The sequence below is a fragment of the Typopeltis vanoorti genome, chromosome 17 (assembly GCF_054136105.1).
Source record: "Typopeltis vanoorti isolate ZY-2024b chromosome 17, IOZ_Tvanoo_1.0, whole genome shotgun sequence".
Lineage (NCBI taxonomy): Eukaryota > Metazoa > Arthropoda > Arachnida > Uropygi > Thelyphonidae > Typopeltis > Typopeltis vanoorti.
In genome coordinates, this window is record NC_143565.1 from 77,134,240 (window position 1) to 77,155,738 (window position 21,499).

Below are 21,499 nucleotides of genomic sequence, written 5' to 3' on the forward strand. Positions count from 1 at the left end.
ATGGTCTTCATCGACTTTTTTTTTTACAAGCAGTGCATATTATAGGCTGAAAGCCTTGTATGGACAGGAATCGCATAAAACATATGAAATATTCTTAATTATTTGCTGTTTGATTCTTGAACAGTATTTACCCTTTCAGATGTTTGTTATAACATCTTATGTTATAAGATGTTATAACATGGTATGCGTTTGAAAGGCTGGAAATGCTACAGTTCATAAATTTACAGATTATCAATTTAAAAAAATATAAATAGTAGTGGTGGTGGACAGTAGATGGCAATGGTGAAGATAATGCTGATGATGGGGTGGATGAGATTGAGGAGTGGAGACGGAGAGGTGTCCTCCCTCGATGAATCTTGGACTCTCTTGAGGTGTAAACTAATAATAATAATAAATAAATAAATGCTAGCTGATTTGAGGTGTCTGCGATCTATAAAAATGTTCATGTTTATAGCCTTTTATAAGAACAATTTACATTGAACCATTTTTCTTGATTGTTTCATAAGCATGTTTATTTTTTTGCAAATATATAATAAGTATCTATGAAATTATGCCCTGTCTCTGGATATAATTAAAAGATCACATACTAGTGACTGATGAAACATGTAGAACGTGCATGCATCCCCCTTTTTCTTTAAAAAAAAAAAAATAGAGAAAAAAGTGCAACCGAAAATATAAACAAATAAATAAAATAAACAAACAAACAAATAAATGAATAATAAAAGCTAATCAGTAAATTTTAAACTTTGGTAAAACAAAAAAGTTAAGGTAGATTGTATCTGGATTGGGCACCGAAGATGGAATAATCTCACTTTGAACAATTGTCAATAGTTTTTTTATATGCAAATTTCAAAGCAGAAATATATATTACCAAAGAATTTGAAAAATTATCTTAAAAGTTAACTTTGAATTTCGATGAACATAAAATGAGAGGAGCAAATATCAAAAAGTAAGGAATTAAGAGATTTGGATCAATGTTTTAGTAAGACTAAAACGCAGATCCGAACACTAACTAATTAGAATTAATTATTGTTCCTGGAAAAATGTTCAGTTATTCAAAATAGTGTAAACTTAAAAATGTATGGGGAATAATTTTGGAAAAAAATAAATAATTTTCATGAGTCGAAATTGGATAGTTCCAGGACTGTGTGTGGGGGGGGGTGTCTAAGATTCCTCGGAAAAGAAAAATAGCTGGGTCTTGGAATCCCTAGTTCCAACCATTCCTGATATGGTATGTATGTTTTACAGTCTTTGAGTGGTAGATGATTTTTGTCACCCAGTGTTGAGACTACTACCCTGCTTTGGAGTCCTGAAATGATTTGCAGCGCATTTTCCATGTACCATAGAAACGATACATGTAAACCCTTAACATACCCACAGTACTAAATCGACATTAGGTTTGTAGCCTTTCTTGCTTAGGGAAATCGCTTAAAAATATCACTTTAGTAGACTTCTGATGGCCACTGAATACTTCAAACATCTCGAGTCGCATCTCTTATTTTTTCGTACTTTCCTCTAACAATGAGCAACTTTCAGTGAAGGCATTTGTCACCTTATGTAAAGTCTGTTTAATTTTCGATTATTGCAGTGTCATCTGGAATTCCATTCTTATCAGAGACATTAAATTCGAAAAGGTGTTTTTTCGGATTCTTTTTACTGATTTTCATACCACACTTTCGTGACACGCTCATCACCCTATACAGACTGATGGGCGTGTTTTTCTAGCCAGTTTACCAATGTGGCAGGATAAGAAATCCTATGTAGATTTCACTCCAGTCTTCGCAGTAACGACATTGTTCCGTGTACGGAACAATGTCGTTACTGCGAAGACGCCTTTATTTTCTCTCCTTCGCGTAGCACCTGATGCCGAAACAAGTTATATGTTCACCACGCCAAGTCGAACTGGAGAGAATCGGACTTTTTCAATAGAATCATACCCCTATGAAACTCCTTACTAGTCGTGAAAGAAGAAAATTTCCATACTTTAGTATTGATAAACCAACCAGAGAATATACGCAGTTAACAGACATAATATACTGCCCTTGGTGCCTCATTCGTAATTTTACACGATACCATTGTCTTTCGTTCTTGCTGTGTCCCTGTTTATCTTTAATTTGGCAAATAAAGCTTGTTATGCTGGTCTGGTAGGTTAGCGTTTCCGACCAGTTGGCTGCTCCGAATTTCGCCATAAGTGTAGATGTTTGCGAATGACTTTCGGTAAGAGGTGAATTTCATCTCCTGGTGAGACTACCACTACCCTGCTTATTGGAGGTCTGAAGTGACTTGAAAAACTTCCATGTTTGGTTTCCAGAATAGGATTATCTATTCTGGAAGCCTAGCATGGAAGTTTCTATATGGTTACATTTCGTTAGTGATGAGATTTGCATTTAAAATACAGTACATATAAAAATGTGCTTCACTTCGCAAAATACGTAGCGCGTTTTTTTTTTTTTCTTTCCGTCTGCAAACCTATAAATAACTACGCTTTTGGCCAATCAGAATTGAATGAAACTTTGTATTTAGGATCGGTCAAGTCGAGAACGGCTTCTTCAGTTGCTATGATAGTGAATTGATGATGAATGTCGAAAAGATAAAAGAATATTAATGCGAAAACACTTTATGATTGTCTCATTATCACTCAGTACTTTTTATAATTCATTAGCCACAAAAATAGTATCACTTGTATGGTTTACTATTGTTTCAAATCGCTTTTGCATAATTTTGCCACTTTTTAAAAGCGGTCCAAAATATACCAAGGTTCTACCTTAGTGCAAGAAATTACTTTGTAGCATTTCGAATGTCCTGCTTAATTTTGCCATTAAAAATAGCCTGATTGAAACTAAATTTGAGATAAATTTTAGTAACCATCGGGATACCAAATGGCATTAAAAATCTGTCCGGCCAGAGCGCAGTATCTTTTGTTAGTCTTTTCCATATAGATATATGGAAAGAGACTAACAAAACTAATCTATTAGGTGCTTGCACATTTGCGAAACGCAGCTGCTAATAAAATAAAATTGTGCGCATGTTGTGAGGGAGGATTAACTTCACTAGTTCTGCGAGATACGGACTATTCAATGATATGCATTTCCCCCCACACCATTTATTCCTTTTAGTCCGAAGACGAACTGATAGAGTTTGGAAGGTCCAATTTTTCTTGGGCAGTGATTTTCTCGAACTCTTAAATACATATATTTCCACTCCCTGCTCGTAACCGCGACGAGCTCTAGGATAGTGCACTTAACTAAATTCAATAACTCAGTCCTGTCATGCTTGAAGTATGACCTTTCTGCTGTAATCTCGCAAACTCTGCAGTCGTAGCCATTTTTCTTTCATCTCCTGTCACACTGGATGATGATCAACATGATTTTTCAGCAGCCTAAGTTTTGTCAATGACGTACCGTTCTAGTTGTTGTAAGGAAAGATGTGCAGGTTTCTTTATATGAATTTTGTGCTCCTCCATTTGTATCATGCATGTGTATAAAAAAAAAAAAAAAAAAACTTTCATCTTATATTGTAAAAAGCAACCATGCTGGGTTATTTTTTCGATTGAAAATGAATGCATTGATAAAATCCCTGTTCTCTAACGTCATGTGAATAGATTAGAGTGAAAATAATTTAATAATCTGATCTTGAAATTTGCTTTAAAAAATTGGCTTTAGCTGTGCTTCTAACGAACTACACGAGCTTGTTCATGTATTCAACATTATTGTTCCTACCCAGGCCCGACTGGTGGCGTGTGCGAAGTGTGCAATATACACAGGCGCCGCAAAAGAAAAGGCGCCTAAAAGATCTCAAAAAATATGAGATAAGAGTTTAAACGAACAACGAATGGTACAGAATGGTACATATAATTATGAATGTACGTCGTCTTCCGTTCGGGCCCCTTCAGATCTTCCCGGAAACGAACAAATAAATTCTGAAATTGTATCCTGGACCCGATTATATCACTAAGTTTTTATTAAAATTTACGAAAATATACCTAAAATGGTTCTTTATTTTTTGATGTATTATAAATCAACTTATGATTAATTGTTGGTTTCCATGTAAGAAAAAATTGTATAAGCAGGACTAATCCGTAAGTAACATAGTGTAAAGCGGTTTTCATTTGTTTTTCATTTCATGTCATTTTATTCACACTTTATTCAAAAAAAACTTTTTTGGAAAGGCGCCGAACATTAATCGCGCGCACAAGAAAAATACTTGGCGCCAGCGCTGTATATACCTTTAATATGACGTATTGACAGAATTGAAACCAGATTTCAACTAGATTATCTTCTTTCTGTTTTCTGGAATAACTTTCTGGGTAGATATGTACAAAATTGTGGTGGCCCATAAGCAGCTGACATATTAAAAATTACATCTGGCTTGCAAAGAAAATGATAGAATACTAAAACGATAACGTCTATACAAAAATGTCACGTTAAATAATGGTTTAAAGCAGGGATGGGGAAACCTTTTTTCTGCCAAGGGTCATTTAGATATTTATAACATCATTCGCGGGTCATATAAAATTATCAACTTAAAAATTTGCCTGCTATATTTGGTCAAACATTTAATTAACTCACCTCTAATGTGATGGCTGGAACTGCTTCTCTTTAGTGAGGCGTGTGATGTTAGCCGGTATTGATGATGATGCTACTCGCAACTGCTTTTCCAGGTTTGCGTCCGTCAGTCTGGAGCGCAGTCGACTCTTTGCGATGGTAAGTTTTGAAAAGAACTGCTCGCAGCAGTAAGTTGTTCCGAACATAGATGCATACTCCTCAACAGAGGCGTATGGCCCCGGCCATAGGTGCAAAAATTAAGATTTTTAAGGTTGTTTTTTTTTTTTTTTTAGAACGCCGCAATTTTCTTTCCTGGCCATAGGCACCAAAATTCCTCACGACGTCTCTGCTCCTCAAAGTGGGGAATTTATCATTGTTTATAGAACTCAAGCAGTGGGAGGTGGTTGTACCTAACTTTCAGCTCATCATCGCTTTGCAGCTGAATGATTTCGTGTTGTAGGTTATCAGGCACATCAGTTGATTCCACATTGAATGGTGTAGCAAAAATGTTCAGTTCCATTTGTTTATTTTTCACGTCCTTGACTTTTTCATTAAATGCCTCAATTAATTTCGCAAATTCGCCAGCATATTTAAGTCATAGAAGGCTTTTGTCCTTCTAGAGTGGAGAAATGTACCGTGTTATTCCTTTCGAGTTGCACTTTCCACAGCCTTAATTTAGCTTCAAATGATTCAAATTATTTAGCTCAACCAGCTGAGAAGCTGGTTGGGGCCTCTGCATCTTGACGTTCAGCTCTGAGAGATACTTGGTAATGTCCACCATGAACGCTAGATCACACAGCCACTTGCTATCATTGAGTTCCCTGACAGGTTTTCCCATCATCTCCATGAACTGCTTGACTTCATCCCGCAGTTCGTAAAACCTCATGAGCATGTTCCCGCGACTCAGCCACCGCACTGAGTCGCGGGAACAAGATCACCGTACTCGGACTCAAGATCATTTAACTCCTTAAACTGGCGACTGTTAAATCCTCTGCTTTTGACAAAATTTGTGCATGACACTACTGTTGACATCACATCACAATGACTGTGCACAGAGACTTTCTTGGTATATGATGCAGTGACATATAATTAAATCACTTGGATCAAGACTGAGACGATTCAGTTCTTTCTTGACAAATGCAATTAACCCTTTTTGCGAGCCAACCATAGCTGGAACTCCATCTGTAGTAAGGCCACTTAACTTTTCAAATGTTAGCTCAAGTTTTTTTCATTGATAAAACAAGTCCTCATCTCATGTAGTGCCATGCATGGCTTCCAGTGACAGCAGTTCCTCTCGTGTGTCAAACTCTACGGCTATCCCACGAACGAAAACGGCCAGTTGAGCAGTATTTGTTATGTCCGTTGTCTCGTCACAAGCCAGAGAGAAAAATTGGAAATCTCATACAGAATCCTTCAATGTTTTTTTCAATATCTTGTGCCAAGTCAGTAAGTTGATCTGAGATGGTTCTCCGAGACAAACTAACACTCGGAAACAATTTTACTTTGTCTGGTGCTAACAACTCTGCAGCAGCCACCATGCACTCTTTCACAAACTCTCCCTCTACGTGAGGCCTCAGCTTCTTTGCGATTAGCTTGCTCACTACATAACTCGTCTGAATAACGTTGTCTTTGTCACAACGGGGCCTAGTGAAAACAGCTTGTTGTGTTTCCAAACTCCGCTGAAGAGCATTGATTTTATCCGGATCCATTTGGCCTCCCAATTCATTGAGTTGAGCATGTTTGAGCTGTAATGACGCTCCAGATTGGCTTTTTTCATTACTGCTAACGCATCGCCACAAAATAGGCACACAGGTTTGCCTTTGACTTAAACAAAAAGTAATCATTTGTCCATTTCTCTTGGAAAGAATGACACTCTGCATCAACTTTTCTTTGTAGTCGCAATTTGTAGGATGTCCCACCACTTAAATTTTAATAACTATCCAGTGTGTGTATGTGTCGCCAGCGACGCGATTATTTTGCTTTGATCGCTGTTCTAATCCTTCATCTTGGATTTGGAACATATCCAACGTTTGTACCATCAACTCTCGAGAAGCATACATGTCTGTCCCGTCATGTACTCGTGTGTGTCCTGTCTATCCCGTAATGGACATTCCTTGCTTGTTCCTCAAAATTTACGTCATTATTATGATTCACTTAATATAAATTTATGTTGCTATGAAAAAACATCCTAGATTTATTGAATTTCGAGTCCCGCTTGCAGTTGTCTTGTCAGGGCCAGACCAAATGATTTCGCGAGCCGGACGTTCCCCAACCCTGGTTTAAAGAATTGAAACCAGTATTAAAAACCGTACATATAGTACGCGTCTTCTAAACATCTGGCCAGTTGAATGCCATTCCGGTGTTGACACTTAGTTCGAGCTTCATGTGTCCTGAAACATTATACAAAACTTTAAAAATATTTTTCCGAATTTACAAATATCAGATAAATTATTTAAAATTTAAATGTATTAATAAATTTTAAAATTTGTTGTAGTTATGCGGTTTGAAATTTGAATGACATTTATTCAGTGAAAAATAATCTAATCCCTTTCCATTCTCCATGTGAGTAGGTAGTGTTCTTTTACTCCTAACTTTTTTTTTTTTTTTTTTTTCCGAAATTGATATGCAACCAGGCTCCACCTTTCGCCATCACCGAACGCAAATGCTCTCCCATATGAGATGTGAAGATTCTAATTCTGTTTTTTTGAATGCACTTATGCGTTCTGTGGGCGATTTTATTGAGTTGTGGGATTAAAGATAGTTTTTCTTAGAAAATCGCCAAAGAAATACATCTTCAAGGCCCACTCTTCCTAATTGGGTTGTGGGGGCAACAGCTGCAAGAGGAACTTCCAATGGTCATGATCCTCTGCCACCAAACTCAGGTGTTCTGGTGGGATTCCCAAACATGTCCACCCAAGGTTTTGGATATAATCTATCCAGCGAGTCCTTGGCCTTCCACGTGGCCTCCCACCCTCTCTCTGGCTTGGCAAAGAGCGCCTGCTGAGGGAGCCTCTCTTGTGGCATTCTCTCCAGGTGCCTGTACCAACATAACTGTGATCTCTCAACACGGAGAAGCAGCGGTTGAGTATCGAGAGTTTCCCGAATTGCAGAGCTTCGGACTCTGTCGAGTGTTGTCAGTCCCACAACCCCTCGAAGGAACCTCATTTCAGCCGCTTGGATTCGTGTCTGCATTCTTTCGGTCATTACCAAACTCTCATGACCATAGGTGAAGATGGGGACATAGACTGTATTGAAGACAGTCAGCTTTGCCTTCTGGCTTAACTTCCGCTTCAATACTACTGAACAGCCAAGCTCCCGCAATATTGAGCTTGCTAAGCCAATTCGAGTATCTAATTCTACGTCCCATTTTCCATCATTCGTGAATATGGACCCAAGGTATTTAAACTTCTCCACCTGGGATGGTTGTCTTGAGACCACAAATGTTTCAGTTTTGGTCACACTGATCTTCATTCTGGCGTCTGCACAAATAGCTACAAACCTATCCAGGGTCCGCTGGAGGTCATCTGTGGAAGAGCTAAGCAAAACTGGGTCATCTGCAAAAAGCAGATGTCCAATGGTACATTTTCCAATTCTGACACACTCACTGCCTTGGCTGTGCTTATCAATCCAGTTCATAAATATTATGAAAAGGAGGGGCCACAGAACACACCCTTGACGGAGGCCAACGGAAACTGTGAAAGGTTCAGGCTTTGTGCTGTTTACCCTGACACAAACTCTGGACATTCATACAGGGACTTGATGGCAGCTAATAGTTGACCATCCACTCCATACTCCTGTACTACTTGCCAAAGCTTATCCTGAGGAGCCTGGTCATATGCCTTCTCCAAGTCCACAAAACGTGTAGACATTCTTGGCATATTCCCAAGATTTCTCAAAGTGAAGATTTGGTCAGTTGTGCTTCTACCAGGACGAAAGCCACATTGTTCTTCCTGGAACTTTGACTCAACTATGCTCCTGCACCATCTTTCCAAGCACTTAGCATACACTTTCCCAGGCAGGCTGAGCAGAGAGATGCCACGATAGTTACTGCAATCTTTCTGGTCTCCCTTCTTAAAGACTGGTATTATTATGCCTGTCTGCCATTGCTTTGGTGCTCGCTCAGATATCCAAGCAGCCTGACACAGTCGAGTCAGCCAGAGAACACCGTCTCGATTTAAGGCTTTTAGCATTTACCAAAGAAATTAGATTTCTAAATTTAATCGGTGACTAGAAGTCACCTGCAGACCCAGCTTGATTGATATCACCACAAGGTACTTTTTAGTCTATACATCAGTCTTTTCGTACCAAGCTGATTGGTTTCACTCTCCAAGAAGAAGCACAGATACCAAGATTTTCCCCCAAAACAGACAGATTGAACTTTGAAACACACGTACATTAAAACGCAAAATACTCGATCCCATCCTATATAGCAGTGCTGTGATTTTATGGTCCACCACACACTTACCAAATTTTCAATAGACCTTGGTGGCGTTTTCCTTGAGTTTCTGTCGGATTCGTTGAGTCCTTTTGTTCCTCACGGAAATGATGAATTTCAGTCATGCCACTATTGCGAGATATTTCGTTAGACGTCGCTGAAAACAATCAAACAATCCATTGTCTTTATAGAGGAGGTGTTGATGTTATCACTCAGATATTTTAGTGTATTTATGTGTTCTGTTTGCCATATACTGTTTTTCCTTAGTCATTCCGAATTGAAACTTTTCTCCTATTTCACTAATATTGATTGGTCATCAGTTTACCTGTTTTTTTTTTTTTTTTTTTGTTTTTTTTTAGGAATGTATAAACAGTGACCATTACAGAACCATTCTTGCCTTGCATTTCATCTGTTAAAAGAACTGCTTTATTTATGGATTGGAGTTGAGTATTTTTTGTGTATTAATTGTATGTTAATGGTTTGTAACAAATCAAAAAATAACCTACACAATAATACCAATTAAGATTAAGGAAAAAATAGCAGTTTTCCATTGTAGTGTTCCATGTTTCCGCACAGGCTTAGAAGGTCATCATTCACAACCCCCCCCCCTTTTTTTTTTCTTTGCTAAATACTGATCTGGGCTGCAATGCCAGTCATCGATTAGTTCTTGTGATTTGAAAATTAGAGATCGGAGATCAGTTCTGACTGAAATAATTATAATTGAAAGATGGATCTATAATGGATTAAAGAAATCTAAGAAATGGTCATGCAAATCACACAGGCCGAAAATTGGGTTAGAATTCTGAAAAGTGATTGTATGTTCCTGATGTCATGTATCATTGAATTCTGTACTGTAAAGGTTCATGTCTGATACCTCTTTTTCTGTGGATGGGCTGCTATGTTCAAACCAAACACCACTCCAAACAATGCACTATTCGACTTGGGTGATGAAAAGTTCTTAATGCAGAAACCGTTCAATTCAGTGATTTGCCTTGCATTACTCTTCAGTCATCAAACAAGATGGACGTTTTTAGGTATGGCTGATGCTGGAAGAATGTTAAACATTATTTATCAGTGTTTCTTTCAATCTGTTAAGCGTAATGGTGGTATTATGGAATTGGGGAATGCTTCTAGTTTGGAGAACGAACTTGTTATAAAGAATTGTCCACAACGTTATACCGACGTTCTGGACAATTCTTTGTTGCCTACGACGTGTCTTCTGTAACAGAGGTCTAGATGACTGTCGAATGATATGGTATCATGCTCTCCTGCAGGGTTGTTGGTATATGCTTTGAGAAAATGGAAGTACAGAGCTCAAACTAGATTATAGATTCCGATCTGAATCCTGTAGAGTACCTTGAAATAGTCAGGGCTTCAATTGAGGGTAAGACCAGCACAACCAATTTTACTTCAGGAATTACTTGGAGATATGGACCGCTATATTTCCATTTATCAACATTTAGCAGAAAGTGTTCCTAAGTAGTATCTGTAAATTGTCCAAAAGTGAACTAATGATGTATTTCAGGTTTATGAAAAATTAGATGTTTTTAGTTTTCGCAACTTAGTTCTGTTTTGATTGTTTAGATTACACTGTTCATGACTGAATTAACAACCTTAAAAAAATACACACTTGGGAACTTTATATATTAAAATACACACATGTTCCCTAATTGCTCCCTCGTTGAGTCATAATTCTACCCCATAAAGTTTCATGAAATTTTGTCTTTTTGGGACTATCGATTTTCACCAAAAATGACATTGTCGCTCTCCATTCAAAATCTTTTGTCTAACATTGGCGTCACTTCTGGTATTACAAAAGTCATGGCAATAAGATTTGCATCACATATGTTATGATATCGCTCCAAAGGATAATTTATTGCCAACTTTAGCTTGACTTTGCAAGTGAGCAGCTGATCCATGACGAAAACCTTCGTTACTGGCATTAAGCAAGAGGATGAGGAACAAACCCAACAAACTTATTTTAACCATGAAGTTTATCCCGTCAGATCCATGAATTCATTCTGTCATTAAGAATTGCTGTGCCTCTAGGCAAAAGTGTCAGCATTATCCGAGATGATGGATTTTATGTATTTCTAGAATCCATCCACAAAAATTAATGAAAAAAAAAAAAAACATTAGGTACATAGCCTACAAGTGGGCTCTTCTTCCCGTCAGCACTCTAAAAGTATAGTCTGTGAACTTTGCTGTATGTTCTTCAGATGGTTTCTCAGACTGGATAGGATAAAAATTTTCTGGACATTATTCAGGTGCAGAGCATTTGCAGATTGTGTGTGAAAAATCTAATTACTATGAAGATTAAAATTGAAACAGGATAAATTTTTTCAATGAGCCAGCTTAAGTATGGTATTTAAACAGTATCGTAACTCTCATATTCCTAGGTTATAGTAATTATAATACCTTCTGCATAGCACAGCATAGAGGATTATAAAACTTATAGCATATTAGTGCCATGCTTGCACAGTTGGTAAAGAAGTAAGCAAGAAACTATTGTTTCTTGATACTTGGAGGTTGCAATACTTGAGGAAAACAGTGTGAGGACTGTTCTTCCAGAAGTAGGCTGAATGAAAGAGTATGACCGAAAGTAAATTTCGTAGGTTTGAAGCTAAGTTGGACTACAAATGGATGTTGACCAGCAATTGTGTTTTCACTGTCTCAGGTGAAAGCAGGGGGATGAAGGAAAATAGTTCTGAAGAACTATGGCCATGAAAATACCTGTAGAATGACTAAATGTGAAAAGCATATGCTACTCCAATTAAGCTGATTGGAGATTTGTATGTTTTTTAAGGGATGGGAAGTAAAAGGAGCAAATCACTGAAGTGAAATCTAATCTTCTTGGGACATGTGAGTATTAAATTTAATGAGTGCTGAAGTGAGTTGGTTCTTGAGAGAAAAAAGAGAAATAACAGTGTTTTGGTAATGTTTGAGTTGAGAAGTAATCCTCGCACTGTATCTCATTTGGAAGGACATTGAGGCATTTACCATTCAGTCAGAAAGTAACCTTTATAAGGACTTTTCAATTGAATGAGACATGGATGTTTTCCTCACAAAGGGTAAATATCGTGTACCGTCATAGCTGCATTTGCCCTTTGGTTGGTAATACTTGGATTTTGGTCTTGATAAGACTTATTAGGAGTGACAGAATTCATTTTGGTTGTCACTGGTACAATCTTATGCTGTTATAAAACATTACGAGGATTTTTTTTTTTGTTCTTTCCAATTGAAAATTTACTACAGAGGTAGTAAGTTTTCTCTCCCAGAATGTCAGGGTTTCATTCTGTATACCTGGCTCCATAGCCTTAGTTGTGTCTGTTGTAATCTCAACCAATCGATAAAACTCGCCACCTGTGGAGAATGACAAGGAAACCAGTGTTTGAGGCATTGATTGATTGGAATATATGAGCACTAGAAGGTTTGTCAAATATAACTGCCATCATCAAAACTGTGGATAGATTTGAGTTCAGTGAGAGGTCATTTATGTCCCGATGGATAAGTGTGGACAAGATACTGAGCACTAGGGGTATTCCGGCATTGATGGTGAAATCTAAAATAGAAACTTTCAACGTGACCTATAGTGAATGACGAGAGAGAAAACTTGCAATTCACTTGTGAAGAATGAAAGGGAGACCATAAGATTATGTTTGGCCATTACCCTTTCAGGTATTGACCGAACACAGAACGTCGACTTTCATCAAGTCCTACAGAACACATGTATCAGATCTGAGGATTGCAAAGTACAGGAAGTGAATCCCTCTCAACAGATCCATATTTCAAGCAACTATGTATTCCAAGAACGTTGTCACCCCATTGTGATGTGTGGTGCAGCTTCGTCACCAAATACTTAACGGCCAAATATTGCAAAACAACATTTGGATTTAGTCATCATTTTTGGTAATTGGCTGCAACTCGTAACACATCACTGTTGATAATGCTTTTATTATTATTATTTTTTTTTTTACTTTGAAGGCGAAGAGTTTTTACACTTGTGAACAGAAAGATCCTGTTTGAAAGATCCTCACAAAACACACACACTCACTTCTAGTGTTCTCTTCTTCAACCACGAAGTGAGGATTCATATACTCAAGTGTCATCAAAAACTTGATTCTTCAGAAATATAAAATATTCCTTCGTCCCAGAAAAATATTTTCAACAGGAATTTTTAATCTTCGCCCACTATGTTCTTTCACGTTACTTCAAAATTCACCACTTCGGTGTTGTTGCAGTCAGTAAGACTAGCGAGCAAGAATTTTGAAATTTTCTGCGCAGTGTCATCTCTGGTACACTGAATTCATGGTATTTGCATACGATCTGCCTGGACTCTTCCTTTTTCTAAAAAAAAATTCAGTATATTGTAAAATTTAATGGTCTTTCGAATCAGTATCTCCATTGGAGGTTTCTTTTGATGCTTTCTTCTGAATCATCATAGCTTAATTCATTGAAATGATTCAATGAATTAAGCTTCAATACACAAACCACATTCTCTGGTTGAGTCACCAACTTATATTTGCTCCATGTGTTCTCATAGTAAAAGTTAAAATTATTACTTTGTAAGCATGCATATAATAAAAATCATAATAAATATAAAATATATAAATAAATAATAATCATAAGGAGTTTTTTTTTAAGTTACTCTTTGTACTTTTATTTTTGTGCATTTTTTTACTTCCTTACCTTCGCTCACTTTATTTATGAGTTTGAATTTGTAATCATTTAATTTATGCTTGGTATAGAACTTGTGTGTGTGTATCGGATATATATTCACGAAATAGCAATATCACCGATATTATATTTTTTTCATTTATTGCTGTTAAAGGCTCCCCTAATTGTTTCCTTGCTTTGCATGATTCCTAAAATTAAACAGTATACTAATGCTCTATGAAGAGGACACTTTTCTATGTGTAAACATTGCGTTACATTCGCGTTAATAGTCTGGGTGTGCGGTCATAAATACGGACACCTTTGAGCCCTTTGAACAGACTTATAGATAGGCTGTGGATCAAATTCTTGGCGTTCCAGTGGTTTAAACCACCACCCAGATGGCAAGTCAGGGTATGCTCTGAAACAATAGCACCCAGAACTCGGTGGCTGTGTTTGGCTACTGTGTCAACCAATCCAGTTGAATGTTATCATTTGTCATAAGTTGCTGTTTTTGTTTTCTGAGTTTCATCTGTTTTGCCTGCGTGAAGTGTGAACTGACGTTTTTTGGACACCGATATAGACAAGTTTTTAATATATAATTTTCTATAAATAATTTAACTTTTTTGCCCATATTGACGATCTCCTGAATGCCCCGTTTTCTGCCAGATCTTTTGCAGATTGTAGTCGAAGGAGGTTAGCCTCTTCCTCTTTCAAATTTACTATTATATTTACGCCTTTGAGTAATTCAAATATATCAAACAAATATAGCATTCTACTTCATTATTGTTTTCTAATATATTTTAAAAGTGGGAGACAAACACATTGTCCCCCACTCTAAGCAGATTTGATAACAATTAATTGATAAATTAAAGTATTCAAAGTATTCCTACAATTATTGCATTGGACCAATTAAAATGAATGCTGATTTGCTGTGCACTCTTACAACTTTCATACATTGATAAAAATGCAATCATACGGTCAAATTGATGTGAATTTTGTAGTGTAGGTTGCATAAGCCACACGACAGCACATCTATTCGAAATGGGCATGTGTGTGTGTGTGTATCTCAAATTCATACATATGAGAGATTGCAAAACACAGTAATGCTTATGTAGGCAAGTGGTTAGTATGAAAGAAGAATTCTATTATTGTTTCTTCAACAGACTGAATCATAGTCCTTGAGGGAAATGCTATGAGGGAGGGATTTCCAAAGAGCAGAAATAGATGGAATGAAAGAAGAGGATGAGAAGTTAATTCAATTAATTTGAAGCCCATGTGTGGGGGTGACGAGTTCATTGAATTAGTACTCATGAAAATACCTATAGAGAAGACAGTGTAGAAAAACTTCTTTGGGAGAGTGATTTAAGTAAGTCTTTTTGAGAGAGAAAAAAGAGTGTCATCTTCTGGATATCAAAATAATTTTTAGTGAGGTTTGTAATGTGCATCTGAAATGTGAGAACTCTAAGAGTGGAGAAATTTGAGATTTAAATATGATTAGGAATTGTACAGTGTCTTAAATGAAAAAGGACACTAACGGTCTCTTCAACCTTTTTGTAGGTTGAGGAGACCGTTTGTATAGTAGGAAAGGTCATCTGGTCTTGAATGGAGTTCTGAATATTTTCAAAGTCAAGGAAAAGTGAAATGAGATCTTTCTTACGAGAAATACAGATATGCTTATGAAATATAGGTGTTACCAGTGTAATAGTATACTCCACGTGTAAAAATTGAACTGCTAACAGTGGTTGCACACTGGAGCTAGATTTCTCTTGTACTACAGTAAGCGTTATAATATGGACGTCTGATATTCTCATACAGCTGCGCTCTAACCTAGTTGTACTGAATCAAATCTGAACTTGTTGTCAAACAAATTTAGCATTTGTTCATAGGTGCTTGTTGTTAGTCATCTGATATTGATTTATTAGCATACTCACTCTCCAAAACATGTTGCAGATTCGAATTCTTTGTTGGACATGGATGTGTTATGATTGTCTTTGGATGAGAAATAGGATAATTAAGAAGATAATTGTTGTTTTTTTCTATTCCAATAGTAAATTTAATTCATGTATGTAGATGGTGTTCACATTAGATTAAAAAAGAAAATAGGTAATTTTTTTTCATTATGGGGGCCAGATCGCCAAAATGTCATCTATATAACGAACCCAAAATGAAGGCAGAGAGTGTATGAATGAGAACAGAATGTTTTCTAAATGTTCTAAATAGAAGTTTGCGAGAGCAGGCAAGAGTAGATTTCCCATGGCAGTTCCTTCAACTTGACTGTAAAACTTATTTTAACAAATAAGATATCCAGAGTGAATAATGAAGCCAAATAATTCCTATATCCTGTGGAAATGCTCCTGAAAGTAGATCTAGTGTATCCTCTAGAGGTACATTAGTGGAGAGAGAGAGAGAGAGATTCAATATTGAAGCTAACCATTAGATCAGTGGGTTGTAGGGAAACATTTTTCACTTTATATAGAAAATAGGATGAATTTTTTATGAAGGAGCGGTAATTTCCAATTGAAGCTCTCAATAAATGTGCTTAAAATTTGGCTATGTGATAAGTAGGTGAATTTATACAGTCGACATTTGGGCGAAGAAGAATAAGATGTAACAGAATCCTTATGCATCTTAGGTAGACCATGGAACCAAGGGGTTCTGGCAAAATGAATTTTAAGTTTTCCTTGATGTTTTCATCTAGTAGTAAGTTTAATTATCTGAATTTGTTTGTTGGGTTCTGATCCATTTCCTGTATGTCAATCGATCCCATAATAAAAAAGATACTTTTCTTTTATAATTTGCAGTATCCATAACTACTGTGATTTTCCCCTTCTTAGCTTTAGTAGTAATAAGATGACTGTTGCATCTTAAGGAATGTAAAGCTTTCATTTCAGCTAAACAGATATTCGTAGATAGAAGCTATGATTTCATTAGTATGGATGAAACTTTCAAACGAAGTTTATTAGTATCCTCACTAGTGAGAATGAATAAGTTCCGTTCAATTTTGAAAAGGAAATATGTTCATGTATCTTTTTAGGAATAATGGAAAATTCATGTCCTTTTAAAAGAATACAGATTTCAGTTAAAGGGCGTCCCAAGATGTTAACTACCAAATTTTCTGGAATGGTATGAAGTGGACTTCGCTTAGCAACAAGGACATTGAATTTACAATCTAGATGATATCAGTTGTTTGTTAAATGGTCGTCGCAGAGAGCATTTAGTCATGGTAAGAACGAGGGTCTACAGTGGAGGTACTATTCCAGAGATCAGAGATAAGACATATCAATAGTGAGCTCATGTTTCATAGCTCGAAGTTGATTGTGGACTAGTGATAGGCTTGCATTAGACGTTGTGTGTGTGTGCTGGGAGACCTGATGGCCTTTAGGAACACCTTTAGCTTTGCGAAGTTGGAAATAATCTTGAGATTGCGGTATTTTTTTGAGAAAGGATATCCTTGCTCGGAACTTACCTTTTTTAACACAGATAATTTTCCAAATTTTCTTTTCTTCTTGGTTATTTCTTTCCCATGAAGGAGTTGTAATTGTTCTTTAAGAGATACTTATGCCATGAGTTGGCTTTAATTCACACTAAACACAAGGAAATAAGTAAATGATAATTATTTAAAGTCATATATTTCTACCTGAATATTACAGGCCATCATCGATGGCAATGATAATTAATTACAAAGTAGAACATGAACAATGGATTAATTTGAAATGGTGAGAGCCACATGATGTTATACATAAAACAATGCAAAGGTATAATTCAGGAACCATTGCATTAGTTATTAACTATTAAAAAAAACTTTAATGATGTGTGATTAGAATAAGGCCTCAGTGCTTTCTTTAAACAGACCACAATGTCCTGTGGTCTGAAACATGCTTGCTTCATCTGTGTCCTTATAAATTTGAACGTTTGTTTAAAGAAAGCACTGAAGCCTTACTTCACCATCTGAACTTAAATCGGAGTGACTGCCTCTCACTACTCACTGTCTAAGATATGGGCTTCTTATTCTAATTACAGATCATTAGTTTTTTCGTTTTTTCATTACAGTTAATAATAATATAATTTTACCATTTATTGTCTTCTTAAGAATACTGTCATTTTCCATATGAAAAACATCTCCTGCCCACTGTAACTTTTCAAATTTAATTACAACAGATATTGTGGGTTCTGTATAAAGTTGAACTGAAGATAACAGATACCAAATTTCAATAAAATACATTCAGACAGCCTAGAAAGTAACATGCATAATGTAGGATGGATAAGTCGAATCCATAGCTCTTCATACGTCTTTAGCAGCTATGAAACTAATGTTTCTTAAAAATACATATTAAATAGCGGTTCACTAACATTTTCCTTTGATTGAAAAGATCTAGGTTTGATTCTGGTTTAAGATGAAGAACCTTTATAATAACTTTTCAATCGAAGGCTGAATTAACCGCTCTCATTTGGAGCTCATTGTTGCAATCTGCTAGTTCTAGTGGTTTTCACATCACATTCATTTCAGTTCGAGTGTTAGTAAATATAAGCGGCATTAAAAGTTCTTAACATTTTAGAATTTGTAAAATTAGATATTTAAATAATTAAACATAATTAAATATTTAATGTTCCACATATTATAGTTTGGAGTTCAGCAGACTAGATTGAATTTGTTTGGTAAAATGTGCCATTTAATAACTAGCAGAAGAGTACGATGATATTGGTTTGCCTTGCAGTGAAATGACCAAATAGAAAAATTGAATTGAGCTGTCTCAGAATTAGTAACCCCTTTGGAAAGTTATATTATCAAAAACTCTTTACGGTTTGTGGCATAGTTAACATTATTAATATATCTGATGCAAAAGATTTGCATTGGCTCTCTTGGAATTCAGTTTCCAGAATGTAACTTTAAAGTAAAATATTTGTTTGCTGCAGCAGCTCATGGTGAAGATACTAACGTTCTGACAAAATCAGTTAATAATTTGCATTCATAAAGGAATACAGATTACAGATTTTTAATTTAAGATTTGCTCTTAAAATCTGTCGATTGAGTTTTTAATAGTTACTAGAAACATTTAAATTATTTATTACTCTTATTTTTATAGATCAGATGATTTAGATGATTTGTTGTGCTCGGTACCTCTTCCTGAAACAAAAAATGAACTCGCATCATCGATCACAGATCCTTTATTAAAGACCAAAACTAAGCTTTCTGATAATGTGACACATATCAAGGTGTTACCTAAAATGAATGTACCTGAAAAGCCCATACCAAAGCCCAGGTCTAAAGTGCCGAATAAGGTAATTTAGTTTTCAAAGAAAATGCATTTCTCGTTTAATATTTCATATTACTTTTCAGTGTGAATTTGCGTGAATTTATATACCCAACTGTTAAATCATTTTGTAAGAGTAATTCAAAATTTCATCTCAGCAAATTATCACATCTTTGGGAATTTTTTCAGATAAGAGCAGTCAGCAGGAAGACCACTGTTGTTAACTAATTACAAACATGTTTTATTTACCATGTTGTATCATTGATTTACAACAGACTTGTACAGTTAGTGTTCTATCCATTATGCATGCCATGTGATACTGATGTCGAGTTCTGAAATTCTTTAATATGTTATCCCAATTTATAAAAAAAGGAAATAAAGATGACTGCAATAACTATAAGGGAATTAGTCTGCTAAATGATGAAATCTACCATTCTTTCATCTACACCTACTCTCTTCAGTGCATTCTATATTCTGGGTAAATATCTAAATATTTATCCAGTATTTCATAACCCATACATTTTTCTTTTTTTTGAAACCACAGCATCTTCTTGAGCTTCACGAACCCTTAAGGTTCTTAGCTGCAAGCACCATAGTTCTCCATTTTTTCCTATCTTTAGCCAACTCCTTCCAATTTTGCAGCTTCAGCTCTTTCATGTCCATTTCAATGTTATCCATCCATCTTCTGTGGGATCTTCCTATAGGACTTCTTCCACTTGGGTGATGTAGAAAGGTTCTCCTCACTAGCCTGTTATCCTCCATTCTTTCCAGGTGACCTAACTATCTCATGTGACTAGCTCTGATTTCATTTATTATTAGTGGCTTCTTATAAAGTTCATAGAGTTCTTTATTCGTTCGCTTTCTCAATTCCCAATTCATTTGTCACAGGATCTTTCACTGGACCAAATATTTTTCTTAAGATTTTGTTTTTGAAGTGTCGTAATTGATCTTCTTCATCTTTTGTTATATTCCATGTCTCTGCACCATATAATATGACTGGTCTAATTAGCATTCTGTAGGTATTTATTTTAGATTCGTGTGACAGATTTTTAGATGAGAGGAGGTGCTGAAGTGAGAAATATGATTTATTGCCTGCTTGGATTCTCATCTTTATTTCTGTTTGGATCTTATTATCTTTAGTTATTATAGAGCCTAGATATTTAAATTGTATTGAGTTTTTCAATATTATGTCAGCAAATTGAATAGTTGATGGCTTATTGAGATCATTATGTCTAGATACTTTTAAATATTCTGTTTTATTTTGGTTAATATCAAGACCTATTTTTTCGGAAGAAGTTTTAAGGTTTATAAAAGTTTCAGTTATATCATCTGCACTTTCTGCTATAATATCAATATCATCTGCATATCCCCCCAGAAATGATGTAGAGCATGACATAGTACTTTTCGTTGTTTCTCAAATTACTTTTTCTAAGACTATTTTGAATAGTATAGGTGATATTGTATCTCCTTGTTTTAAACCTGTGGAGATATTGAATGGCTCTGACAATAGGTTGTGAGCGAGTACTCTACATTGATTTTTCTGTACACACATTTTGATCAATCTGATTATTTTTTCTGGTATTCCAAATTATTATTATTACATAACACCTCCAGAGAGTCCAATGACTCGTCAAGGGAGGGCACTCTACAACTCTTTCTCCACTGCTCAATTCACCAACTACCATCATCATCTATCGCTAGCACCATCTACTCCCCACCATCATCACTAGTATTTTCACAAACAACCACAAACATCCAACCCCACGCCGGGAATCGAACCCGCAGCCTTTTGGCTGGAGAGCAGATATTCAGACCACTCAGCCAACATAAATGAATCTCAGTTATTTTGTCTTATACAGGGAAAATTATTATAATTATTATTACGTAACACCTCCAGGGAGTCCAAAGACTCTCATCGAAGGAGGGCACCTACTCTACAGTTCTGTTTCCACCAACTACAATGAACCACAACTACGTCAATGCCATCTACTGCCAACCACCACTACCAGTATTTTCACAGACAATCCCAAAAATCCATGCCCAGGGCGGACGAACCTGCAGCCTTTTGGCTGAGAGCAGATACGCTAACCACTCGGCCAAGCTGGCTGACAAATTTCTTTAAGATATTCCATAGACTTTCTTGATGTATACTATCATATGCTTTTTGGAAGTCGATGAAGAGATTATGACTTTCTTTATTGTATTCCCAATTTTTCTCTAAAATTTGTCTCAAGGTAAAAAGGTGATCAATTTCTTCTGAATCCTGCCTGATATTCTCCAAGAATCTCCTCTGCATATGGTATAATTCTTTTTAGGATAATATCAGACAGGATTTTGTACTAGCATTTAAAAGTGAGATTCCTCTATAGCAGGGGTTGCCAAACTTCTTTGACTGTCGACCCCTTCAAGAGTTTCTTGACTTTTTATTGATCCCTTCTATTTTACTATTATGTAATTATAATAGGACAAGCAAAAAAGATGCTTATGTGAGTTTTTAGATTGTTTATTTTATAGTTACAGTATTTATTGTATGTATAATATAGTATATATTATTATATTGGCTTAACGTCAAAGGGATAAGTTTTTGTTTTTGACGTCCTTCTTAACATTAC

At 36.1% G+C, this 21,499-nt stretch overlaps 1 protein-coding gene across 1 annotated transcript in view; it reads left to right on the forward strand.

Moving 5' to 3' along the window:
* LOC150097519 (uncharacterized) overlaps positions 1 to 21,499 on the forward strand; it is a 105,807-nt gene that overhangs the window by 73,411 nt on the left and 10,897 nt on the right. Inside the window, exon 7 of the mRNA XM_090407200.1 lies at positions 18,720 to 18,915. Within this exon, the coding sequence (XP_090263326.1) occupies positions 18,720 to 18,915 (196 nt within the window). The remainder of the gene's footprint in view (positions 1 to 18,719; positions 18,916 to 21,499) is intronic.